Source organism: Micropterus salmoides, unplaced genomic scaffold, assembly GCF_014851395.1.
Source record: "Micropterus salmoides isolate LMB-PRFRI ecotype aquatic unplaced genomic scaffold, ASM1485139v1 Ms_hic_scaffold_11, whole genome shotgun sequence".
NCBI classification, from domain to species: Eukaryota; Metazoa; Chordata; class Actinopteri; order Centrarchiformes; family Centrarchidae; genus Micropterus; species Micropterus salmoides.
In genome coordinates, this window is record NW_024040152.1 from 9,543,459 (window position 1) to 9,571,413 (window position 27,955).

Below are 27,955 nucleotides of genomic sequence, written 5' to 3' on the forward strand. Positions count from 1 at the left end.
TCAAAAAAAAAAAGTTTAACAAGAAGCAAGAAAACTTAAAACTTAAAATGCTATTTCAAGGAACTGGGGGAAAATAGGGCTAGTAACTGTTAAAATATTGACACACATTGAGACCACAAAATAAATGAAACACTGAATAAAAAGACAACATGAATAACGGAAATAATGTAAATTTCCCAAACAAAGCTTTGCTATTATTATTATTATTATTATTATTTATTATTATTATGTTGCCAATGAAAGATTAAGTTAAAAAAAGACACCCAACTAAAGCAAAACATTTTATGTATAACAATTTATTCATTTCTTTGCATTGCAAACCCATATAAATGTCCAAATAATAACTTAATTCATGAAAATGTAATTTATGAAAACAAAGATACAGGATATGGACATCTTAGTGCAAACACTTGACAATATGAAGCAATCCAACACAAAATACAGCACAAAAAATGTTACAGCTCAGATCAAGACATCTCTGACAGTCTAATAACATTTGTTTATTGCTGGGCCGTTATACTGGATTGCATTATATCATACAAGTGCTACTATTATTGGGTCCACTCCACAGTATAAAACAGGTCCACTCCTTGTTGTAGTGTGATGTGATGTCTAGTGTTTCCCAGTCCTGTAATGCTCGACTGTGACCAGCAGGGGGAGGTCAGGCTCAAAGAACCTCCCAGTAACAGAACACGCAGTGTCTAAAGCTGCTTGTGGTTTGCAGCTGATTCACTGGTGGTGAACCTCTTGTCACCACTGAAGCATCACTCTTCTAGTACCAGTTTTCTCCATCGTGTTCGAGCACATCTCCTCGGCACCTCGAACTGCCGCACCTCTGCGTCTCACGTGCTTTATCCAAAGATTCATGAGTCCAGGTACAGAATCAGCCCCTGAGGTGGATCTCAGCCAAAACAGCATTAGCACCGTCACTCAAGGATTTTACAGTCATATATGCAAGAGGTCAATAACGGCTGTGCTCATCTGTTGCCGTGACGATGACATCCATCCAAATCCGCATGGATACTGCATTGGTAGCCACCAGAAAGAAAAGACGGTCGTATGTCTTCACACAGAACGTCAGACTGGGCCGTGGAGACTGAAAGGAAGCGACAGACAGTAATAATGTCATAAATCAGGAGAACGGGACGGACGGGTTTTTGCATTGATTTGTTCAGCAATTACTTATCTCACTGTAGAGATTTGTATTATACCATTATACTGAACCCAAAAGTTATCAAAAATAGACTTTATATTTTTCATTACAATAGTTCATTTGAAACTTTTCTAATGCTGCTCTCCCAGTTGCGTCTTGACTTTCTGAGAAGCGGAAGAGCTGGCTGTTGTTGCTTTAGTGTGAAATAATAGGGGTTTTTTTCACAGAAATAAAACACCCCAAATAATTTTTTTATTAACAAACTATAGCAGATATTTCTGAGATTGTAGATGAACAGTTGATTGCATTAGAGAAGACTGATATTTAGATGTTCAATACAACTCTGACTAACACTAAAAGGAAGATTCTGATGTTTTGTGCACAATCAGTTGTTCAGTGGTGGTAGAAATACTCATTGGTGCATTGTAAAAAATACTCCATTACAAGTACTCGTGCTTCAGAAAATGGCCCCTGTGATATATATTAATATACATACATTTTTCTGTGTTAGCTAGTCCACGTAAAGCTAGTTTTAATTACTGAGCATACTGTTAGGATTTATGCGGGAAAATTAAAAAAGAGTTTGCTGATGCTATTGTGCCAACTTAAATAATTTTTTTTACTTCAATCACCCAATATTGTTAAAGACTAATAAGAATTCAATACGTTATGAACTGTTTTGGGCTTCTGAAAGGGGGCATGACAGAAAAAGCATGAGAACCACTGGGCTACACTTACATATAATTATTTGTGCTGTTTTTTGTGAAATATTGCCACAATAGTGAAACGCTGGTTTAATCTTTAACAATTAATTGTATTTCCTAAACTTATTGTATGTTTTTTAATGTAAAATCTTGATTTTAAAAGTAACTAGTAACTATAGCAGTCTACTAAATACAGTGGAATACAAAGTACAATATTTCACAGTGAAATACAGCAGAGTAGAAGTAGAGCATACAATGGAAATATTCAAGTAAAAATTACTTGTACTTACTTATGTTGCACAACTGAGGACAAATTATTTTGTAGTTTTACTTGAAGTTATAAAACTCCTCATGTTGATTGATGTAAATGATACAAATTGAGATTATATAAATATGACAGGGTTTCCCATGGTAATTGTAATGTAACCGTAAACCATGTCGTGTGACACGTTTTACAATATCTGAGACTTGCCAGCAGCAAATAATGCTCTAGTCAGCAGAATTAGTGTTACCTGACACCTGCTTTTGAAATCTAATACAGCAATTGCAGAGATTGTCTGTGTTTTCCCATGCAAATCTGCCCTGTCTGCAATGCATAAAACATTACTTTAAGTCATGTTAATACACTGCAATAAAAGCAGACATGGGGAGTAAATTCCCTAATCACATGAGATGTCGAGATTCTAGATCAGGTGAAATAGTGCTCTAACTTCAAAGAATCTTTATGTTTAATGATGGCCAAGCATGTTAGTCCTAAAACAAGCCTATAGGTCCTTTTCACCACGACTCTTAGCCTGATGTCCAGTTTAAAGTGCATTTATCAAATTATTCCTCTCCACAGACTGAAAGATTTTGTAAGTCAGTTGGTGAACTGTAGGACAACTCACAGAAGTAGCTGTTCGTAAATGGTCGTAGTAAACTTCTTCAATGGCCTGGAAGTAGATGACTCCCTTTAGCTTCCTTTCATCACAGTCTGCAGCAAAGGGAGAAGCAGGTTAGAAAAACAATGTAGTAAAAACATCCTTATAAGAACCTGAAGGATCTATTCAAGTCATCAAGGTTATTAAGGGTATATACACAGGAATCTTGAAGTAAAATTCAATACCTTTTTAAGACCTTTTCAAGACTTTTTCAACATATCTTAAGACTGCCACGCCACTTTGAGCTAACCGATTAAAATCAGCCACACGCCTTTAAAAGGGACATATTTAAGGTTTTAAAAAGGAATTTAAGTATATTTATAACATATTTATTGCCTATATGTCATCAGGTTGTAACGCCACCTAAAACAAAATCACGTGAAACAGTGTAATTTTGTGTTTTAGTTGGTTTAAACTAGATAATGTGAGCTTGCCTGCAATATGTGTGATAACTTTAAACGACCACTTGATCAATACAACAAAATTCAAATAGGCCAGGAGGGAACAAAGATGAAGAGAATAAACTGAGTAATGAATAACGTAAGTAGTGTAGGCGGTGCAGCACAGGCACAACCTGGAGGAACTAGTCTAAATGACTGTATTAGTATAGCCTAATATTATAACATTAAATTAAAAGTATATTGTTAATGTAATAGTAAACTTTAAGTTTGATATTAATATATTCATGATGTTCCTATATTCAATATAATTTCATATAATAGTATATAACTTACACTAGTATAATATTAATTCAAATTACGGCTGTTTCAGTTTGGGGTTGTTTTTTATTCATTAACTTTGTGCCAGAAAAATGCTCTAGGCTACATGACCAGCCTTGATTTCAGGCAGGCTACTAACTCGTCAATAATCATAACCGTTTATGCATAATAATGAGTTCAACATTTATAAAGTTTGTTGCAGCACGCTCTATCCTGGCTGTGATTGATCTGTTCACAAAAAGTGACCCTGACGAAAGCATCGGCTTTATGAAAAGTTGAATGTGTTTTAATAAAAGGCACTGATTTAGCTAAATAGCCGGCTAACGTTAGCCAAACCCACACGCTCCTTGAATTTTCCCTGTTGTCTTCCGTCTTGCCGATTCCGCTGCCGGCGGCGCATCTCGCTCTTGTTTTTCAGGAACTGGGCTGTTCAGGCGGCCACAGAGCGACCGGCCAACCGGGTTAATCCCGTTACTCCTGATCGCCACTCCGACTATGTTTTGGAGGATTAACACTGCGGGTCCGGCGGGGTGGGAAATTACGGTCGGTTGTATGCGTAAATCTTTTTCCGGTTCGCATGGATCTATTTTTTGGAGCTTTTAAGAGTGAAATAGGCGCTCGGTAGATCGCTGCACCTAACGTTACAGAAACGAATCACACAGTCGCTCACTGCCTGTTTAGTATTTTTGGCTACGCATTATAAATAAATACTTTCACCTACACTTTTAGCAAACAAACTTTTGGACAAACAGGATTTTCACATTGAAAAAAATATCTTCAAAATGTAATACCTTGTTAAATGACGATTAAGACTTTTTAATACTTTTTAATGGCCTTAATTTTCGCAAAATTGATTTATTAAGACTTTTTAAGACCCCGCGGACACCCTGTTATTACAACTGAGGAACTTCATTCATTTAAAAAATATTTATATTTATATAAAGTCCTCTTTGTTTGACTGTATAAAGTAGTTGCCTGTACATAAACATGTTTTAACTGCTATTTAAAATTGTTTTTAAATAGGAGTAAATAGCATAAACCATGGTTTTGAGCAATAGAGTATACAGCAAAATAAGTGGAGGATGGAGGCTGGAATGTTATTGATGTAATATTATGTATTAACATGCCCGACTAAGTTTTAGTGAGCTAGCGTGACACGTACATGGCTTCCATTCATGCAAACACGTAGTCAGTGTGCGCGCACACACACACACACACACACACACACACACACACACACCACTCCTCCAGCCAGTCTAACCTGTATAGTAGGCTAGACGTCTGTGGTCCATGTCAAACAGGAACCATCTCTTCTTCCAGGTCTTGACCCTCCCCCCTCGTTTGGTAAGGAAGCCTGCACAACGTCGAGGTGTCAGCCGCAGGTCAGTGCAGCCGGCCACTCCGTGACCCAGAGACTCCAAGTGGGCCCGGAGGTCAAAGTTGGGAGACAAGAAGAGGGGCAAGCTGCGCTGCTGGAGAGACAAATGGAGTTTAGATGTGGCTGAAAAGAGAAACATAGGATCCAGTAGTTTTCGATCTCAACCTTTATTAGGGGCTAAAAATCAGGATACCTCAGCCTCTGCTACATCATGTCACATCATATGTAAAGCACTTTGAATTGCCTTATTGTTATTATACATTAAATATTATTTTTAATCCATCTCCTGCAACTGTAACACTAAGTCACTAATGTTCACTTTGAGTATTGCTAATGTAATCTTCACTTACACAGTGGCATTATTTTTTATATTCTAATTTTTCTAAATTTTAATTCTTCTGAACTGTTGAAGTGGACATAGTGTATTTTCATTTACTCCACTTATTGTTATACCCAAAAAGCAACCCAATTATGACTGAATCACAAGGCTTTTTTCATTTAAATTTACATCTAAAAAGCAGCAGATTTGAAAGACGAATCTTGAAGGTAAACTTAACCATCTTTACCCATCAAAGTCTGTTTACAGGTCTTGGGGAGTACAAAAAAAATTGTATACAGCCTTACATACAAAGCCTTGTATACAAATTTGAAATTGAAAAAATTCTGGGGGGTGGAGTTAACAGATCTCTGTAGCACACTCCTTATCTCTGCTTGAGGCTAGCAGCTCAAGGCTACATTAACCGCTACTAACGTAACACATCAGGACCTCTAATTGAACTGTAAGCAGTCGTGTTGCATTGTAGGTTATGTAGGCATTAACACTTCTTTATGGTTGTCATTCCATACATACCACTGGGGAGTTTGGGAGAGAACTGGCCTTTGGTTGCTCCTTTAGTTCTGGCTCTGTTTTTTTTGGAGTCTCTGGCTCCAGTGGTTTTGTTCTGGGTGAGTCTGGCTCTCTCTCACTTCTCTCCTCCAACAACAACAGCTGTCGCTCTTCCTGGGTGCACACATGTATCACTGAAAATGATTAACCAAAATATTCCAAAACTGTGTGATGACACATTTACAACACAGGTGTATTTTTAATGGATTCCTTGATATTCACATCCAAAAAAAGAAGCCTGATATCAATATGTACCACTGAGCGTTCCCCTTTCTAGTTTCAAGCTCCACACAAACTCCGTATTACATGGCAACACATTTTTCAGGAATTTGCCCATGCTGCAAACATGCATTACAAGAATCCACACATCTGCCGGCTGTTTTCTTGGACCATCATGTGTGAGCTGAGTGGGTGTCAGGGATCAGACAGCCATGTCTAATGCAGTGTGTCGCTGGATATTAGAGGTGTCAGCGAGCATTTCCCATGGCAGGTGACTCACCCTCTCTCTGAGCAGCCTCTCTCTCTCTGCCTTGGCTTCCCTCAGTTTTTTCTCGATCTCCACAAGATCCAACAGAGATGGGCTGTGAGAGGAAGAAAAGTTTCATCAATAAATCAGAGTAACTGCAAATGGGCCTACAAACAACCCCGATATGTGTGAAAGGGTGTTCCCCAAAAGCAAAAAGCTGTCCTGCTCCTGAGATACCAACATGCACTAAGAATCTGTCCAAAATTAGACCTTTAGCACATTAAATGGATTTGCAAAACTCACTTTATGTATACACTGCTACATGACACTGTAATGTTAACTGTAGAGCATGTACAAACTAACATTCTCATTCATAGCGCATTACATGTATCTTTGTATTTTGACATGTACTGTGCAACAGCTCTACATATGATCACTTATTTTATTTGTTACATTGTTTGTACTGATATTTATCTATACTTTACTTCATCTTCTACAGCTGTGTGAGCCAATACTTCATTCATTATCTCTGGATAGATGATAAATTATTCAAAAAACACCGTTGGGTTTTTTTGGTTTGTAGAGTCTTGATGCGTTATAATATAATAGGTATAATTTGTTATTTTATAATTTTGTAGTTTTAGCCATCATTCCTATCCATGATGACATTGTACTTACCAAGATCAGTTCTGAGAATGTGTCAGCCATGCTGAAAAGACACCTGATTGTCCGAGGAGCATGACCAGTCACATGATCATACATTTCTTTTTTTAAACTCCAAACTTATGTGGAAGAGAAAATGAAAGTGAACTCTAAAATGATCTGCCCCTACTGTCGCATGCTAATTCTAAGGAAGTAAAGAAACCCCCTAAAAGCAATTTCACAGTTCATCAAACAAGTGAAGTGAACTAACTGACCTGGCAGCGCGAGAGCTTGTTGTACTGTTGCACGGTGTGAGGAGCCCGCCACCGTCACTGGTCCCAGGTCTGTGCCCACTGCTGTGCCCATTGCTGAGCCTGTGGGAGGGGAGTGGGGAAGTGAAAGCCTCTGGGGTCTGGCTGTCTGGAAGTGTTCTCACCAACCCTGAGAGGGGAAGGAGATAGAGGAAGACACACAAGAACAACATGCATCGATCAGCGCGAATAGCTTCACATACAATGTGACATGAGAGAATTTGTGTATCAAGACGAATTACATTAGATAAAGAATTTTCAGTTGCAGCATTCAGGAACAGATCAAGTTAAAGTAAGGCAGACAAACACTTGACAAGACTTGACATGACCTTGTAGATCAGTCTACATGGATATTTGATGACAGATAGAGGTGTGAATGAAAAAAAGATACTTCTGAGAAGATTTAGGGCTTAGGTATACAGTATATGCACTTCTCTGGCTCATCCGGTCTGTTCAGGTAAATCCTACTTTCTACCTACGTAATAACAACCTACGCTTTCTACTGACACACCTTTAATTTGACTAAAAGGGAGCGAACTGAACAAACACTCAGGGACAAACAGGACATGAGTGCAAAGAGAGAGTGTGTTTATTGTTCTATATCACCGTGCACTCTGCTTAAGCAATCAAGAGCACAATAGGAAATAGAAAAAGAGGGCTGGTAATAGCTTACCCTGTACTGAGAGTGGTCTGTCGTTGAGTTTGTTGTTGCGATGCGAGCTCCGTCGTTTGGGCAAACTGATAGATTCGTTGCATGGTTCCTATAAATAAAAGAAAACAGTGCGAGTATGAGCTGTGTTAAAAGCTTCATCTTGAATCTTGTAAAATTAGAGCTGAAACAATTAGCCTATTGTCAGAAACTATTTTGGTAATCGGAAGTCTTTTTTAAAACAAAAATACCAAAAATTCACCTCTTCCAGTCTCTAAAATGTGAATATTTGTCAGTTTACGACATTAAACAGAGTATCTTTGAGTTTTAGACTGCTGATCGGACAAAACAAGATATTTTAAAAGGTCACCTTGGACTCTAGGAAATTGTGATGGACATTTGTTTTTAACATTTTCTGACATTTGAATGAATATTAATGTTAGTGAGAGCCCTACAAGCACACGCTGTATCCATGGTGACACGCAGCTCCTACCTGAGGAGGCTTGTGAACTGTCAGAGGAGAAAGTGACATCATGCAGGGGGCTGAGCCAGTGATGTTCAACCAATCAGTGAGCGGCTTCTTCTCTTTGAGAACCTGTAGGATGAGATTTAATATCATTTAAAATTAAGTAACAGATCTGTATTGAAAACTGGCTACAAGGCAGGAATACAGTTTAAACAATAAATGTAATGACGGTTTAAACGAAATAGAGCGGCAGGGAAGATGAAAAATACAGTGACTATGATGAAAGCTGCTGCGTTAGACATACCACATGTGGCTGAGAATGAAGACTCCACTTCCAAGAAGGATTGTAATGAGTTAAAAAATTATCATTGCCTCACTATCTTTCCCTCTAACCCTCCCTCCCTGCTTGACTCACAAACACATGAGCAATTCAGCCGCCACATGCAGTCCACTGTTTAACCCTTATCTGCCTCTTTCACTCTACGTTAGCACATGCCCGCAGGGAATGTGTGGACAGTGAAGATTTAAAAGGTTTCAGTTACTGATCATTGGGTTTTGTTTTCTTCTACATTTAGTAAATATCCAAGAGTAAAATCTGTTACAAATGATTCCTATGTTCATTGGTACAATAAATGAGATCCAACCAGATTCATTTTTCCTAAACTACCTGCTATACAAGTCATTTTCTCAGTCATGTCTTATAACTATCTCTCCCTTCTCTGTCAGAAGTAAACCACATCCTGCGTCCAGTCACATTGTAGCCAAACACACTTGGTCATATTGTCTGACACTGTCTTGTCCCTCTCTCTGTACTGCCACTCCCTTCTGGCCTCCCTCCAGTTCATTGAGAAGCGCTCATGAACTAAACATTAAAGCACATTTCTGGCAAACATAATCTTAATGCCCAACAGCCATGCAAATCGATTTAAGTGCATTTTTGTAGCTTACCGTTTGCTTCAAGGATGTGAAACTTCCCCCAGCGTTCCTTCTCTCCCTCTCACACATGTACACACACATTCACAAACGCAGCACCCTCCCTCACATTGCTTACTCCTCCCTCTATCCTCTCCTTCCCTCCCTCCAGCTCAAGTTAAGGTCTCTCACTCACTCTCTCTCTCCCCATGTCTGATTTGCTTGTTCTCATCAAGATTTTGTCTTCTTCTCATTTTAACGGGTCTGATCAAAGGCAAATCACTGGCTGTGTGATAAAGTCACAGCGCAGTTTAATTAATGACTAAGTAAATCACATACTTTGGAACAGCAAATATTCATCATAATACATGGCAGTGTGGGGTGTCTTGAAAAGTTTAGCTAAGTTTGTGATGAAATTGAAGCCCAGTGAAAAACCAAAGATGTAAAATCAAAGTTACATTATGTTTCAAGAATTTTGAGTCAGAAATCAATCACTATTCACCACACAGGGAATTTAGATGTAGATGACTATATAGTGCATCATGGTAAATATATGCTGAGTAGTGGCCATTGATTGTACACTATTTTTATGAAACGTGTTATACAGTATGGTGTATAATTTGGACAACTTTACAAAATGAAAAAACAGAACAATTTCACCCACAGGCTCAGTTAACATACATCATTTGCTGATTTGTTGTCCACTTGGGGCCAGCGCAAAAAGCGGTCAACTCAACATTAACAATATCCCCTTATAAAGTTCATATGATAAATGGCATGTACTTACTGTATAAAGCAACTTTCTAGACTTCTAACCACTCAAAGTGCTTCACACTGGTCAATTGCTCATCAGAAACAGAAAACTACATATACACACCAAGAGCACAGACATCGGGAACAAGATAGGATTCAGTTTCTTGCCCGAGGACAACAGGTGACATGTAGGCTGATGGACCTGAGCCACACAGTAAACACAAATAATTGCCTATTTGCAGATCCAGCAGACACAGAGCAACATTACCATTCATTTGTTTCTGGCAACTTGATGAATGTAAGTCTAATATTCACTTTCTTTTATCTCCGTTGATAAATCTGCACCCCTAAAATTGGGTCCTTAAACTTCACCTGTAATTCAACCTGTGAGATTATTTAAACCTTTAGAAATATTTAGTTGTGTCCCAAATTTCACTCATTCACTACTCCCTACATAACAGATACTAGTTTACTTTAGAGTGCGCATCAAACCGTTTTGACACGTTTTGCAGCATGTGGCATCGCGTGCGGTAGCTCAGTCCAGAAAGTTTGAGTAAAGTATGGACCAATCAATAAGGTGAACTTGTAGCTGAAGAGGTGGCAGTTCACCTCCGGGGACTGTTAAGGTGCCCTTGAGTAAGGCACCCTGTGCTATGGCCACCTGTCACTCTGACATCTCTCCACATCATGGGTTTCTCCGGTACGTGTGTAAAAAAGTCCTAGTCAGAGTGTAAAGATGAATTTCTAACAAGAAGGATTAATAAAGTAAATCTTCTTCTTCAGAATCACTGACAGGTATAGTGTCATTTAGCAGTACATTTATACACTGACTTTATCTAAGTATCAACACTACATTTGTTGCATTGTGGCCATTTTTGAGGGCAGAATATGTGCATGCCAGATGTAAAATGCCAGAAAGAAAAAAGAAAAAGAGCACTAAGTAGGAAATAGGGTGTGGAGGTGGACATGGTTTGCATTCAGCTGCAGTGGGGAGGGGTGGCTCAGGTGAGCAGAGCCAGAGAGAGCAAATTGTCACAGCTGCAGTGGCTCTCCCTCTAAATGCAAATAGTACCTCAGTTGTCTGCTGCCAACCTACACAACACACACAGAGACACAGCGTAGATGGCCGCGTTTGGAGATTTTGTCAGTTTGAGTTGAGCCTCGTCAGCTGGATCAGAGCGACCAGCAGGAGCGGGTCGGGCCGGAAGGACTTCCAAGAATCGTGCTGGCAGCAGCAAGTGTGAAACAATTTCTCCGTGTCAGCGTTTGTGCTGGGGCATCATTAAGCAGTTACCTGCTACATAGGGGTTGATTTCTTACACAGCCACCTTCTGTACTATTTCCAACATAGACAAGACTATGTTGTCACAGCTGTGGCTCAGGAGGTAAGTGGGTTGCCCGTTAATCGGAAGTTCAATCCCAGTCTGCATGTCGAAGTGTCCATGAGCAAGATATTGAACCCCAAATTGCCCCCGATGGCTGTTCCATCAGTGTGTGAATGTCTGTTTCTGAATGTTAGTTTCTGTTCTGAGCAGTTAGGCTCAGTGTGTGAATGTAGTGTAAAAAGTGTCAGAGAACTAGAAAGGCGCTATATATTTAATAAATTAACCATCAGAAAATGACCACAATAGCCACAATATTGTAAATCCCTCTTACCATTTGAGATGTGTGGGTGAGTTCCCTCTTCGCTTTCCTCAAGGTGTTCAGCTCCCTCTCCTTCTCCCTTTCCATCTCCTTCAGCTGTCTCTCTAACTGCTGGACTCGCTCCTGAAAGTTCAGAACATTATTCCCTTTAGCGTGGACTCCCATATGGTTTCTCCTCCTCAAAAGAAAGGCCACGTGCTGCATCTGATTCGTCTGGCTAGCCCAAGTTTATGTAACCTTTCATTATGTTGTGTGTAAATATCTCTGATGTGACGGCATGTGGGTTGTGTGAGCAAATGCGGAGCATCGAGCCAATTTGATCTCCTCGGCTGAGACACTATGCAAATCAAACAACCACTTTGCAAGTTGAGGTACAAGAGACACACAGGACTCAGCGGGGCTAAGAGTGTAACTCAACAAATTTAAGGATTCAAGGTAATTTACTAGTTGTTTTACAACAGGGTTGTAAAAGAAATCTGTTTGCAACTCCCTTCTGCTAATCAATATACAAAATAAAAATAAAAAGGTCAACATAAATAAAAAGAGCCTGGGGGAAAAAGCTGCTCTGCAGTCCGGTGGTGTGACAATAGACACTCCTGTATCCCCTTCCAGATGGCAGCAAGGTGAACAGGCTCTGGCTGTGGTGGGTTCAACTCACCGATATCACTGATGCTCGGGAGATGGGTACCAATGATCTTCTGAGCAGTTTTAATCACCTGCTGCCGAGCCCTCTGGTCCTGGGCTGTGCACTTCCCATGCCAATTAGCAACGTTTCTAGTCAGGGTGCTTTCTATTGCTTTGTAAAAGTAAAAATTTTGATTTTAGAAATGACCCACTCATATAAACTCAGTACCTCAGGAAAATGTGACAGACAGACAGAGGAGCTGTTATCTGCAGAGGCCAAACTGCAGCTGAGTCAACTACCATCCCTCTCACACAAACCCTCTCTTCTTCTCTCACTCCGCACTCCTCCTCTTACATAACCCAGCTAATTGAGGAACAATTCTATATTATTTCACGATATGTTCTTGTGGAATCCGATATGTGAATAGAAAAACAGCCTTTTGAAACTTATGTCAGAATGTAAACAAAGATCACATGTCAAAAGATACTACAGTTGTTCTCGCTTGCTATTAGAAAAACTTGGAAATAGTGGAGGCTTCAGTTAACATTCATTAACAACTGTTTTTAGCCATGCTAGCGCCACATGGCTCTATATGGCAATGTTAGTCTGTCAGTCAGTTGGTCCAGACTGAAATCTCTCTATTGCCATTAAATTTTGTACAGACATTCATGGTCCTCACAGGATGATTCCCTCTTTCTTTGGTGGTGCCCTGACTTTCATTCTAGCATTACCTTGAGGCGATTATTTTGAGTTTAAGTTTAATTTTCACAACACAAAAAAAAAAACTATTACAGTCATGACAATGAGACATTTGTTGGGGTCTGTACCAAACAAACATGTTTTCCTACATCTGGAGAACAGGATTTGTAGGCAGCGGCATCTCTGCAGCACTTCATTATAAAACTGTTTTGTCACACATTTTACCTTCATCAAAAAACTGCAGCTTCTGCGATTTGGAAATTGCACTTATATACAGTGGGTACGGAAAGTATTCAGACCCCTTTCAATATTTCACTCTTTGTTTCATTGCAGCCATTTTCCAAAAATCAAAAAAGTTCATTTTATATCTCAGTAATGTACACTCAGCACCCCATCTTGACAGAAAAAAAAACAGAAATGTAGAAATTTTTGCAAATTTATTAAAAAAGAAAAACTGAAATATCACATGGTCATAAGTATTCAGACCCTTTGCTCAGTATTTAGTAGAAGCACCCTTTTGATCTAATACAGCCATGAGTCGTTTTGGGAAAGATGCAACAAGTTTTTCACATCTGGATTTGCCATTCCTCCTTGCAGATCCTCTCCAGTTCTGTCAGGTTGGATGGTAAACGTTGGTGGACAGCCATTTTCAGGTCTCTCCAGAGATGCTCAATTGGGTTTAAGTCAGGGCTCTGGCTGGGCCATTCAAGAACAGCCACGGAGTTGTTGTGAAGCCACTCCTTCGTTATTTTAGCGGTGTGCTTAGGGTCATTGTCTTGTTGGAAGATAAACCTTCGGCCCAGTCTGAGGTCCAGAGCACTCTGGAAAAGGTTTTCGTCCAGGATATCCCTGTACTTGGCCGCATTCATCTTTCCCTCGATTGCAACCAGTCGTCCTGTCCCTGCAGCTGAAAAACACCCCCACAGCATGATGCTGCCACCACCGTGCTTCACTGTTGAGACTGTATTGGACAGGTGATGAGCAGTGCCTGGTTTTCTCCACACATACCGCTTAGAATTAAGGCCAAAAAGTTCTATCTTGGTCTCATCAGACCAGAGGATCTTATTTATCACCATCTTGGAGTCCTTCAGGTGTTTTTTAGCAAACTCCATGCGGGCTTTCATGTGTCTTGCACTGAGGAGAGGCTTCCGTCGGGCCACTCTGCCATAAAGCCCCAACTGGTGGATTGCTGCAGTGATGGTTGACTTACTACAACTTTCTCCCATCTCCCGACTGCATCTCCACAGTGACCTTTGGGTTCTTCTTTACCTCTCTCACCAAGGCTCTTCTCCCCCGATAGCTCAGTTTGGCCGGACGGCCAGCTCTAGGAAGGGTTCTGGTCGTCCCAACGTCTTCCATTTGAGGATTATGGAGGCCACTGTGCTCTTAGGAACCTTAAGTGCAGCAGAAATTTTTTGTAACCTTGGCCAGATCTGTGCCTTGCCACAATTCTGTCTCTGAGCTCTTCAGGCAGTTCCTTTGACCTCATGATTCTCATTTGCTCTGACATGCACTGTGAGCTGTAAGGTCTTATATAGACAGGTGTGTGGCTTTCCTAATCAAGTCCAATCAGTATAATCAAACACAGCTGGACTCAAATGAAGGTGTAGAACCATCTCAAGGATGATCAGAAGAAATAGACAGCACCTGAGTTAAATATGAGTGTCACGGCAAAGGGTCTGAATACTTATGACCATGTGATATTTCAGTTTTTCTTTTTTAATAAATTTGCAAAAATTTCTACATTTCTGTTTTTTTCTGTCAAGATGGGGTGCTGAGTGTACATTACTGAGAAATAAAATGAACTTTTTTGATTTTTGGAAAATGGCTGCAATGAAACAAAGAGTGAAAAATTTAAAGGGGTCTGAATACTTTCCGTACCCACTGTATATTGTGATTTCGATAATATTGTGAAAAGATATTAATTTCTTTAAAAAAAAAAAAAAAACTGGTTTATGGCCAAATACCTGCATTACTAATGACATTCCTCCTTCAGCCTCAGCAGCTTTAGATACAGTGCTAATTAGCACATGTTAGTTTGCAAATACTCTGAGATGGCACTTTTAACAATATACCTGCTAAACATCACCAGCATTGTCATTGTGAGCATGTTGGATAGATGTTACCACTGTGTTTAAGTACAGCCTCTTTTTATATTGTTTGAACCCTAATCTGAAGAGTTTTACTGCCTCCAAATGTATTCCATTTCTTGACTCTGACCATCACAAACCTGAGGAATTAATTGTTATAAAATGATTATTATCTTGGCAAGCATGGCCATAGACTCTTTTTATGCTGCAAAAGAAGTCAAACAACTTAATCTTTCTCTCCTCCTCTACATTTCACAATTAGAATATCTGATTGTGGTGTCTTTGTAAATATGAGCGGACAGCGAGACGCTGTTAGGATAAGCATGTGAAGTGAGAGTCAAATACACGTCAATGTCATGTTTGGTGATTACATCCACTTGTTTCTGAAGTTACTGAATAAGATATTGAAAAAACATGTTCTGGGCTACTCACTATCTAAAGACAGTACACACATTAGGGCGCCTATGTCTCAATAGCAGTTGAGACATAGGCGCGGATTTGGATTTATCACGCAAGTGCCAACATGTCAAGGCCTCTTCAAATTATTGTGTGAATCCTAATCTGAAGAGTTTTACGGTCTCCAAATGTGTTCATCACAAAGCTGAGGAATTCGTTGTTATAAAATGATTATTATCTTGGCTCCTACAATAAATCAGACTGAGTGGGTGCCATATATTCTCTGCATTTAAACTGCCTGCACGGGTGTGCCCAATCAAACCCGCTCTATTCAAAACTAAACAGCCAATTACTGGCCTTTTTCATGCACGCTGCTTCCCCACAACAGGTTTTAAGATTAAGGTGAAGCCTTGGACAAATCCTTTTCGTTGGCTGCACGATATGTCAATGTTAATGTTGTTATTGCCATTTGCGTTTCATTTGCACACATTTTCCACTGCAGAACGCTCAAATTCAGTATAGCTAAATGGTCAAGTTCAATACAGCTATTGCACTCCGCACCCAAACATTAATGAGTAACATGAATAATTATCATTTTAGCCATGACAACGTAGCCTTGCCCCAAAATTTTCAAAATCCCCTCATGTGTTTTATCTTTCCATTTTCTCCACCGTTTCTGCTTTCCCTCGGTTTCGCTCTGTTGATTTTTCTCTCATGGTGGCCTCTGATGTAATTTAAGCTTACTGTACAGGGTCATGTGACAGTGTCAGGGTGATGCTGGTGAGAGTAAGGTAAAGAGTTCATGCTCACGCGTGTGTGTGTGTGTGTGCGTGAGTGTGTGTGTGGGGGGTGTGGGTGGGTGGGGCAAGTCTTAACCTGCACTGGCATGTATGGACCATTGACTGTGAGACTGGGCAAGGAGAGTGTGTACATGTGCATGTGGGTACTTCAATTCCAAATAAGCCTTCTAATGTGGTAGAGTCCTTCAGGGCCAATAATAATAATAATAATAATAATAATAATAATGATTTTGACTGTGCTTTAGCCACCACATGTCTCTGGCATTGACAGTTCATTCACGTAAGTTGGACTTTTGTCAAAACACATTAATGTAGATAAATATCTTTGCAGGAGCAGTGGGGAAATTCTCAGACAACTTCATTCTAAGCCACGTTGTTTACCTGTGCAGTGTTGACAACATGCTGTTGACATGAGATTTCCTTCTCCATCTCCCCTTTACTCGCCCCCTCCTTCTCGCTCTCGTCCTCCTCATCAATGCCGCTCTCTTGCTCCAGAACACGAAACTCCCAGTCCTCAAAGGCCCGAACTGCTGCTTCCATCGCGTCTTTCTCCTGCATTGAAGACAGAGCAATTAATAATGTAACCAGTTAACATCCCTTGTTTTCATTTGATACTGTAGGTTCATTTAAAAAATGCTAGATAACAAATAAAAAAAATACAGTTACCACTTCATTTGCAGTTGTGTATGATCTTTGTTTTTATTTTCAGCATTACCTGATTAAGAAATTACATGACATACAGTATGTAGTACATACAGTGAATTAAAGTATGTGTAGGCATTTTGGATATACAGTGGTATTGTGTTGTTAGCTACAACAGCTGCTGACTAAGTATTCAACACAAGTTCTTCCACAAAATGATATTATGTTCACAGATCCTAGATTAAAGAAAACATCCAGATTTTCTTATTTTCATGCCAGATGACTTTGCCTGTAACAGCATGCAGATGTTGCATCAAGTAGTAGCTATCTCAGTGCCCAATTAAAGGCTCCAGTACAAAGACATCAAATTTGACTTTTATCCCTGAATTTTTCTTGGTACTTTTTCAGTACAAACACTGGTTTTAATGTTTCAATGCCAAAATTAACCTGAATAACATTTTCAAAAAGAGTCAAGACACAGTATATTAACTAGCAGATGAAAGTAAAACCTTGTACAGCCTTACTGTCTCCAAATACCTCAGCTCTTGCACTCTTGTTCTTGTGCAATACTTAAGTCCTCTGTTTGTGTGCATGTGTGCGGTTTTCTCTGTGGCACAATTTGTGTCAAACCAGTTTCTAAAAAAAAAAAACTTTCCAAATAAATCTGAGATATCAAAAGATAAAGTAACAACCTGCTGCAGGACTGCACCAAACCAGTCATTAAACACTTGTTTTTTCACATTCACAAGGAACAATACACAACCTTGCTGTGTGTGTGTGTGTGTGTGTGTGTGTGTGTGTGTGTGTGTGTGTGTGTGTGTGTGTGTGTGTGTGTGTGTGTGTGTGTTTTTGTACATTGTGTGACAATGACATATCAGGTTGAGCAGGTACTGAACAATCACACTTTGTGGAACCAAAACAAAACCAACATCATGTCTAGGAGCCAGCACAGATGCCAACACACCCTGTGTCTCGGACACACGGTCATGAGCCAAAACATCAGTATCAGTTGCAGTGTTATTTTCTTTGGATAACGCCAACGCAACCTAATATATTTTATTTGATTTTCAGTATGTTCCTTAACAAACAAGTTGAGCAAGATTAGATACTCCACAAGCGCAGTGATCTAAAACTGATATTTAAAGTTGCAGAACTCAATACATTTGTGAGCATTATTTGAAATGTTCACCACTGCAGTGAAAGCTGTGGACAGCTGGTTGTGTTTTAAATAAATAAAGCCCAAACTCCTAAAACTGCCTTTTTTGTGCTGGTTTTGACAGATAACTGGACTGGAATCACTTCTAATCTAATAGATTTTGCATTTAGATAACACCCCCTTGCTTGTTTCATTACCACAAAGCTGATCAGTCAGACTTCAGCTGCACTGATATGACTGTTGTGTTGCAGAAGCAGACTGCACCTACATCCAAGTTGAATTCAGAAAGGAAAAAGTCTGAAGTCAAAACTAGGTAATATCAGGGTCATCATAAAAGACATTACAATTTTAAATAAGATGGGTATTAGGAAAAATAAAATAATTGTTTTTTTTATATATTTTCAATAAAGAGTTTCCACTGTTGTACAGGGAATGAGGATATGTCAGACATGGAATACATAATGTTGCTGGCTGACTAATGGCTTGTTCACTCAGACACAAGTGTCTTCTATGTTAATGGAAACTGCAAATATATGGACACAGCTACATAGTTGAAAAACATTCGGCAGTTGTTGTACGAAGGGTTTTATTTAAACCCTGGTCCAAATAGTTGTTGAGGAGATTCTTCTTTCGCTTCTTTCGTGCATTTCTTTCTTTCTCTCTTTCTGTGCATGTTTCCCCTTATGCTGCTGCAGCCTTTAAGTTAATCTGACAGCATTCAGTTCAGACTTGTGTCGCATTGCAAGTGAGACAGAAATGTCACCGTGTCCAATCTAGTAAGATTTCCGCCATTAATTGTCATGTAAAACGACTAGCGTGCTTATTCAGACCTGAGGCAAATATGTTAAATTGCTAACACATTAAAGAAAGGGGTGTACATCTGAAAGAGGTTGGTCTCAACTAGTTTTGTGGATGTTTTGACAAACAGAAAATAAAGAGCTGAACATTTTGAAACATATGAATATGTTGAAGACATCAGTTTATCTCAAATATCTCTTTTTACATTTCTTTTTGTTCTGAAGAGGCTGTGTGCATCTCAGGGACTCACCTGCTGCAGCTGCAGTATCAACTGTTCTCTCTGGCTCTCTGGCTGACTGGGAATCAGTTTCTCCTTTTCCTGACACCTCCTCTTCAGTTCCTCCAGCCTGCGCCTTTCCTCCTCCAGACTCTCTCGCTCCTGCGGTTACATGGCAAGGCAAGAAGGAAGTGAATCTAGAATACAGTCATAACCTAACTTTTAAAAGAACAAAACCAATTCAAAAGATAAAAAATATAACACAACAAGTCACTTTTACAACCATGTTTACAGGAGTTTGTCCTGAAAGGTCGCAGACAAGCTATTTTTCACTTATCGTTGACATGATGTTACAGAGCCCACACACTTCTACATGTGAAATTCCTTAAGCCAATTTTTGTGATTGTGCTACTCATGTCAAGCCATTTAAATGTTACATCAACACTATTAGTCAAACATTGTCTCAGAGAAAGAAGAAAGTTAGTCATAAATCACAACTGAAAAACAATAGTTTGACAGTAACTTTCTTTACATGATACCTTTTGTCGGTCGCTCTGTCTGGGCTTCTCCAACTGTCTGGCCTCCTGCTGTAGAGCCTGCAGCTTCTGTGTGTGTCTGTGCAGCTGCTTTTCTCAGTCTGCAGCTCGCCCTGCAGCAGGGCGATCTCCAGCTGCAGCTGAAAGGACAGGAGATGCCGCTAAGTTGAATCATATTGACCAGAGGTTGAGCAAGTCACAGATATGCATTCCTTTACCGTGACTGTGATGATGCCTTGGAGATTTAAATGTGCAGACCTCAGCAGAGACGCCTGTCTGTGTTTGGGCCACAATCGTCTAACTTGCTCACCTCAATCTTTAGTTCCTCCTTCTGTTGGTCGATCTCTGTGATTCGCTGTTGGAGCATCGAGGGCGACGACAGGATCCTCATTGAGCCAGCCTCCAGCTTTCTAATGCAGGACTTGTAGAAAAGGAAAAAAAGTAGACAAAGTAACCACTTACCAGTTTTAAAACAATAAACTGTTTAGTGTAGAAATGTGGGATGATTCATTGGTTAAAAGTGCAAGGAGCAAAATGCTTCTTTCTTCTTACATGCAGGAGCTAGGAAGTCCAGGATAATTTCATGTGCCACCACCAAATCATTTGACATGACAGAAGCATATCACTGCATCACAACCATCAACAGCTTCATTTCACTCACTTACCTTCTCACTCTCTGTGCTGCTACTCTCTGTATCCGAGTCTGCCCCCGAGGAGGCGGGGCTTTGACTTGTAGCCACTCTGGTGATCCATGGAGACCGCAGCCCCTGCTGCCACTGGCTCCTGGTGCTCTCCATGTTATGTTGGGGCATTTCTAAAAAGGGACAGGGGAGGCAGTTAATGAGCGCTACACAGAAGGGGGGTCTGGCTGACTTTGCTGAACATTGTGGTAATCTAATCTGCTGCTCAGTTGAAGGCGTATCAGGGATCAGGTGACAGTTCACAAAGGGGATATCACAGTAGTACTGCATAAGCACTTTAACACACAGAAATCCCCCCGGCTTCCAGAAACCAGTCTGTGATGGAGAAAACACTCAGCAGTGAAAAGGAAGCAATAGCAAAAGAGGGGAAAAGTCAGGATGTGGCCAATGGTTTGTGGTTGTGTTTCAGGGTCTCTTTCCTTTTGGAGGACTCCACTGTGTGTGGACACAAGTGTGATAAACAAGTGTCTTTTTCATTGGAGGCTTTTGATGTGCATCAGCAGCGAGACAGTATATGAATGGAACTAGAACAATCAGTGAAAGACTACAAGGAGAAATAGCCCACAAAAATGTTGGACCACATCAGAATAGACTTTAAAGTACTCTTATGTTGTCCTTTTTTGTCTGCCTGTCACATTCAAGTGCATTTACCTGAGCATAAATCATTATATAGTGTTTACACTGTTGTACATCAAAGTGCTTCCCAACATTTGGGAACATGTCAACCTAAAGGCCTATATTATCCTCGTCTCTTTATTCTATTTTGCCCTTTAGTCCGCCACTGTGTGGTCTCTCTTTAACAAAAACATGCATGCTAGCAGAAACACGCAAGTTTGCACGGTCCAAAACCAATTGGTGGGAAAATACTTTTATTTCCTATTGTCCGCCCTTTTCCCACTGCCTTCCTTCACCCTCTGTGCAGTCCCTCTCTCCTTGTATCCAGACCTTATTAGGCTGCGTGGAATGCAGGCAGAGTGGAAGAACAGAGATAAATATACAGCCGAGATATGAGTGAGGGCTTCCAAACAAGACTGGCACACTGACATCGAGGGAGTGGGGAGAGGAGTAGAGAGGGGGAGGCATGGACAAGAAAACTTTTCCACGTGGTTTCACTGAAAAAAAAACAACACCCAGATTTACATAAGGAGAAGTACAGTTTAAACTGAATAATTTATTTTATGTCCACACAGACCCATTTTCTGTGACAAGAAGACACTGACCACTGCAGTTTACAGTAAATCGGGTCATTTAACAGCTCTGAAAATGCTTCTAAAATGCTTATGAAGCAGGTTCTCAAGTTCAAAGTCAAATTATATGGTGAAAATGGCATCATAAGATAAATTATTCTAAGACAGTCATCAATAATAAACCAGTGTTGCTGTAGAAGAAAACACAACCCTACATTGGCAAAAACAGCACAAAAAGCAAAAGTTAGCTAAAGTTTCACTGAAAGTTATACAAGACTGAGATAAAATGGTCTGCAACAACATTTACAAACAGCAACATGTTCATGTGTAAAATGTTGAACTGGCACAAAGCAGTAAAGTTCAGAGGTCAAGTGCCTAGAGTAAAAAACATATGCACCCCATCTCCAGTATCTCAGGGGAACATTACTACAGTATTGATCATTTGTTGATCATTGTATCACTTTGTTCTCCAACCTTCTGATGTCCAATAATAGCAGTCAAATTGTAGTGAAAACAAGGCAGAGAGAGCTTAACACTGCGTTACATTATTGTCCAAACAAATATCAGTGCAAGCATTTGCTGTCTGGCCTTGCTAAACCTAGCTAAAGTCCACTGATACAGTATCAACACAGCAGAGGGAGAGAGACAGACATTCAGGAGTAAAGTCCATGCTTTCATGTTAACACAGTGGCTTGTCAAATACAACAAACAAAAGGCTAAACAAACACAATACACTGACAAAACAAGAGAGTGAGACAGTAGCAGAGAGTAAGAGGAGCACCAACTATAGATAAAAAATAAGGACGTGCAAAAAAAAAGATAATACAAATGGAAAAAGTTCAGCCTGAGAGCCAGATCAAAGAACAAAACACAGTTTTGTGCCCAAAATAATTGGACTTGATTGCTGGGAGGGGAGCGAGAAAAAGATAGAAGAGAGGGAGCGAACAGAGACACAGTTCAACATCAAGTGTGCATAGTGTGTGTGTGTGTGTGTGTGGGTGTGTGTGGGGGATCTCTTCTCTCTATCCACCACCATCCACCAATCCTCAACCATACAATCCCACCCACTCTGTTTACTTTGTTAAAGGAGGGATAAAAGGCAAGATGTCCCAGGGTCACTGTAAACAAAAGGGGGATTTATATAAACTGATAATATTGTCATGGGACAAGGTTCAACAGAGAAACAGTAGTTTAGTTCAGTGAAGTTACGTGAGTATAATCACAGATAAGCAGACCGCCCTCAACTCTCAAACCGATCCTAGAAGATTTCAGGACTATGTATCAGCATGCAATGCTAATTATTAGCCACTGATCAGCAATAATCAGAAACAGCTGATTCACCATAACAGAAACACACACGCACACAGTCAGAGCAGGATGTTCAACAACGCAACAGAATGCTACTCGTGTCATATTGTCTCACCATTTGCATTTTTATGCCAAGGATCCCTAAACTGACCATAGACCCCAATCTGATAAGATTTTGGCTTTTATCAGAATCAGAAATACTTTATTGATCCCCGAAGAGGAATTCTGTGTTACAGTTGCACACATTGCACAAGGGCAAAGGAATATAATAAAGATAGTTGTATATAGAGAAGTATATAAATATCAGAGTAAAAATATAAAATAAAATAAATGTGGATATGTACAATATTTACATAGTTAAAGAATTGTTATGATAGATTAGATTTCGATTTTTTATTATAGAAAATGTATGAAACCTATGACCAAATAGTGATAAATTATGCCACTGTGTTAATTATGGATGGAATTATAGTGAAAATAAATGAATCCCCTTTTAGTTGTGGATCCCCTGAAACCCCTTCTTATTTTTAAACTAGTCTTCAGCCCCAATAGACGCTAAATCAAGTTATCACATGAGGCAATTCAGATAAGACTTCACGCAGCTCCCTCTGGAGCCACAAAATGCTTTTTTCCACATATGCATTTGTAGTCCCTAAGTCCCTTAAAAAGAATTTGATGTGTAAAATTGGTGGAGTTCCATATTAAGTTTCAAGCTCAAACTGAGAAAACCCTGATGATGTTGTCAGAAGACATTATTCAACTGGTTTCACAACAGTTTTTAGGACTCATTGTGACGAGTTTTTAGTAGTGTCCCTCTGTACAACTGTCTTTGCAACATGTTAGTATGTTGTCAGTAGGTATTTGCCACACTGGCACTGGGTCTGAGCATTTTTAAAGTTTGACTAACCTGTTCCTGAATCTGAAAACAGCATACTATAACTCCCAAACAATGAAAATAACAGTAGCACTCTGAAATGACCTCTTCCCTGTCAGGACCCCTCGTTCATGGCTAAACGGAAAGGTTGGGCTGAGCATTGTGTACACAAAACCATAAAGTCTACAATGACAACAGCTATATTCCACCAGCAACACACAGGACAAAAGAGCTCTGACGGTGGCATGCTCTGTGTGGGTGTGAATGCTGATTACAACCAGTTACTATGCGTTCAATGTCAGGGCACTATAGGGAAAACATGTCACACATGGAGCATGTGACTCAAAACTGCCCTGTAACGAGCAGGGCAGAGCGAATGCACAGTGTATAATTAATCCACAGAGGCCGGACTTGGAGGTCAAGGCACTCTCAGTTCACTCAATTCAATTACAATGAGTATAATATTTCACACACTGAACTGTAAAATATATATAAAAGGTCTATTACAACTTTTTCATCTCTCAATGAATGACTGGAGAAAGTCAAAAAAAAGGAACATTTGAAAAGAAGGTGAAGAGACAGGGAGTAATCTCTGGGTTACACTGCAATGTGAACAGTAGACAGGTGATGTGTGTTAGCTCTGTTGGCTGAAGCAACTGTCAATCACTTGTACTTAATAATTTACATTTCAACTACATACACACAGTATATATGGATTTACCTGATGAAGGTCTGAGGACAGAAACTTTGCAGATAAAGTGATCAGTCAGAATTTATGATCTGAGACACCTGTTTATAAGATTTTCTAGAGTGCAAGAACTTTGTGGTAAGTAATGCAGTTTAACATATCTTCCAATGACCAAAAAAAAAAAATCCTCTCCTGGTCGCAGACCTTGAAAAGACTGAAAAATAAACTGAAGTAATTTGTGAAATCATGCTAGTAATATACTGTGACCTTGAACTGCATTGTACTGTGCAAGTGCTGCATCGCCTTAAACACAGTGGCATGGCACAGTGCAGGGGGCATCTACAATAACAAAATGCTTCAGTAAATGGTGTCGTCTCATCTGCAGAAGGCATGAGACCAAAACCAGCCATTAAGCCCTGTGAATTAGTAGGACAAGTCACATATTCTTTTTATTGGCCACAATTACAGGCTGTGGCTTCAATCAAACAGACCAACTCTCTAGTCTTTGAAAACGCTCTTTTCAATAGCAGGCCTGACATCATCACATTAGCATCTTTATGCGCACAATTTTTCCAGACGTGTAAGCATTTTTCCTATTTCTATTGTCAAAATGGAGACACTGGAGTCCCTTTTTTTGCCACTTCCTTGCTCTGGCCCTGCAACACCTTTGGCTTTAACTGAAGAAAAAACACAAAGTCTTGCTCTCATTTTAGCAGATGAGGTTTGGTTGGAAAACTGGAAATTGGCTTTGTCTTGTGTTACAGCACACTAACTGGTTTCTGCTTATTAAAACAGATAAAAACTGACATTTTTGGACGTATCCTTACATTCAGGCAAAGACCATGCTGTAGGATAGATTCAATGCTGTGGATTAACCAGCAGTGACCTCTGTACCTGCTGCATGTGGCTCCTGCTGGCTCAGCGCCGGGGGAACCAGGAAGCTGTCATCACAGTATAAGTTTGTGAGCAAAAAAAACAGGTGAGAGTAGGGTGTTTTGGCGGTCACCCAGCTGTCATTGGTGGACTGTGAGAAAAAGTGACAGGTCTTGCCTGACACCTAGGTGGCAACACATATGACACAAAACACTGATGCATATAGCTGTAAGAAAATACTGACAGACTCCTATGCATTTTGAATAAAGAAATTCACTTACTGAAAATTAAGGAAATTAAAGGAATCCAAACAACCTAAAACACTTCAGCACTTAAAAGACTTGTAGTTTTGGACATTGCGTTTCTGGGCTCATTCTGCTGTATTTTTCTACATTCCTGTGGAAAATTGGCTGACAAGCTGTTGTCAGTTTGAAATGCTGTGCAGTGACTACAATAGCAGCTTTATGCATGGAAGATTTCTCAGCAATTTCAATCATCAGCTGTACATGTCAGATTCTGGCATCAGTCCCACAGAATCTAATAGCAGAGTAGACTATCTAGGATCTAATGTAGAGGAAGCAGATATACCGGTTCCAGCACCACTAGAGCAAGGCCTGTGGATTGTCTGAAAACGTTAGAGTTTCGTTACCAATACCAAAACAATACTTTTTTCAATACCAGGTTTTAGGAAATACAACTCTTTTTATAATTCAACAGAAGAAACCGACTTTCCTAAATGTTGAAAGCTGTCTGAACGCTAGCAGCAGTACAAGAACTTTGCTTGGATATAATTTAAAGTAGTTTAAATTTTTCAAAATCAGGATACAAGATTAAGATTAAGACCAGACATCTGATGGCAGCTTTCAATCCAATTTTCGATACTCTAGGCTATGGACAAATCAAATTTCTGTCGAAAAAAACCCAACAAAAACACCAAAAAAGCACTGAGATTTGATTTCCAGTCCTATGAGGGGTCTCAACTGCCCAGAATGCAATGCTGCCACAGTGCATTTTGTCCCACTTCAGCGGTCAACATTATTATCATCATTAAAGCATAACATATATATGCAACAAGTTTAGGTCATCACTCCAGGAAATGTAGGAAACCAGCTAAGTAAATAAAAATAAAATAAACAGAAAATGTCAATGGTTTGTCACAAAGTAACTCCTACGATGTAAAGCGGAAAATACCAAACGTGTTGGTTTTATCTTCTACAATTGACGGATTTGCTCTCTTCATATAGGCTATTTGTAAATTGTGTTGGGCTATTGGCGGGACTAAAAAATAAAAAATAAAACACTTATCCATGGGCTCTGGGAATCTAATAAAGAAATTAAAGGCACATTATGAATACATCTCTTATCATTTCCCATCATGCTATTCTGTGTAACTCCTGGCATCAGTACAGGTTCACCTGCACTGACAGGGATTCCTTTGCCCTGAGTAAATCTCTGGGAAGTGTGATGCAAGAAAAGAGTGATTCATTAATAACAGCCTAGGATGCAGGGCTCAGACATAGATTTGTTCAAAGCAGGTCAAAACAAAGTGTAGGGGTGTGTGTGTGTGTGTGTGTGTGTGTATGTGTTTGTGATCTCTTCTCTCTCTATCCACCACCATCCACCAATCCTCAACCATACAATCCCACCCACTCTGTTTACTATGTACTTGTTAAAGGAGGGATAAAGGGCAAGATGTCCCAGGGTCATTGTAAACAAAAGGGGGATTTATATAAACTGATAATATTGTCATGGGACAAGGTTCAACAGAGAAACAGTAGTTTAGTTCAGTGAAAGTTACGTGAGTATAATCACAGATAAGAAATGAATAATCTTTATTCAGTTCTGCATTTAGGCCAAAGGACAAGAGGAATCATTACGAATCAATGAACCAGGTCTATTTTACAACCACAGCCAAAGAATTCACTTGGTTTCAAGCAAGAAGGTAGTTTTGCTTAGTAAACACATTCAACGGCAGGAAGATTTATTAGGCTAATTTCTCTTTTGTTATTGAAGCAGAGGTACTAAAAAGCAGGCTATGTGATGTAGCCTACTCTAACAGAGGGACTCTTAATTTCCCACCTTAATGTCAGAGATATCGTTTCGCATACTTTCACGTGGGAGTTTTTCTTGCCTGATATTTAGAACAGGAACTGCACAAGCTTTGTGTAGGTTAAGTTAGCCTATTTGGAGGTGAAAGATTTTCTGTTGACTTCGTACAAAATAACAAGAAAGGCGAAGTAAAGCAAACGAAATTCTTACCTGGAAAACGTGCTCCAACCTAAGTGACAACCGCTGTGGGTCCTCCAATTTATTACATAGTGGCAAAGAGGGAAAACAAACGGGAAAAAAAACTGTATCGAAACTTCAGCGAACTTTTAAAAGCGCTTTTACTTCAGCCACACAAGTCAGGCTCGCGTGAAGTTTCCTCGACCTGTTGTGAGGCAGACCGCCTCGTTATCTCTCTTTTTCTACAGTTTTTTTTTTTTTAAATCTTCACCTGGTTTAATTCAATCCCTCCCAGGAAACATGACAGCTCAGTGTGAGCTGCTGTCGGCGTCAACAGGTGAGACTGAAGTGAAAGCACGCGGAGGAGGGCGACGACAGAGGCGGGTGCCGACTCATAAACAAAGTGTGTTTTGTGTTGGAGGTATAAACGAAAAGCCCATATCCTCTTGCTCCCGAACTAACTTCGCTGTCGGTTTCTGTGCTGTTCAGACCGCAGCCAGAGTCCCGTTCAAGCCCTGCTATTTTCTATTCTGGGA

The 27,955-nt window shown here is 39.9% G+C and overlaps 1 protein-coding gene across 1 annotated transcript; it reads right to left on the bottom strand.

Annotated features, from left to right (window-relative positions):
- Nucleotides 1–275: 275 nt before the first annotated feature.
- Nucleotides 276–27,949, bottom strand: LOC119897214 (pleckstrin homology-like domain family B member 3). Its single transcript, XM_038710804.1, is given in 16 exon segments — nt 276–1,096; nt 2,745–2,830; nt 4,758–4,968; nt 5,725–5,874; nt 6,260–6,341; nt 7,144–7,309; nt 7,853–7,940; nt 8,322–8,423; nt 11,616–11,726; nt 16,595–16,765; nt 19,060–19,188; nt 19,566–19,654; nt 19,657–19,702; nt 19,873–19,983; nt 20,228–20,376; nt 27,453–27,949. Coding segments are annotated over 15 exon segments (1,824 nt in total). The 5' UTR covers nt 20,375–20,376; nt 27,453–27,949; the 3' UTR covers nt 276–961.
- Nucleotides 27,950–27,955: the final 6 nt, after the last annotated feature.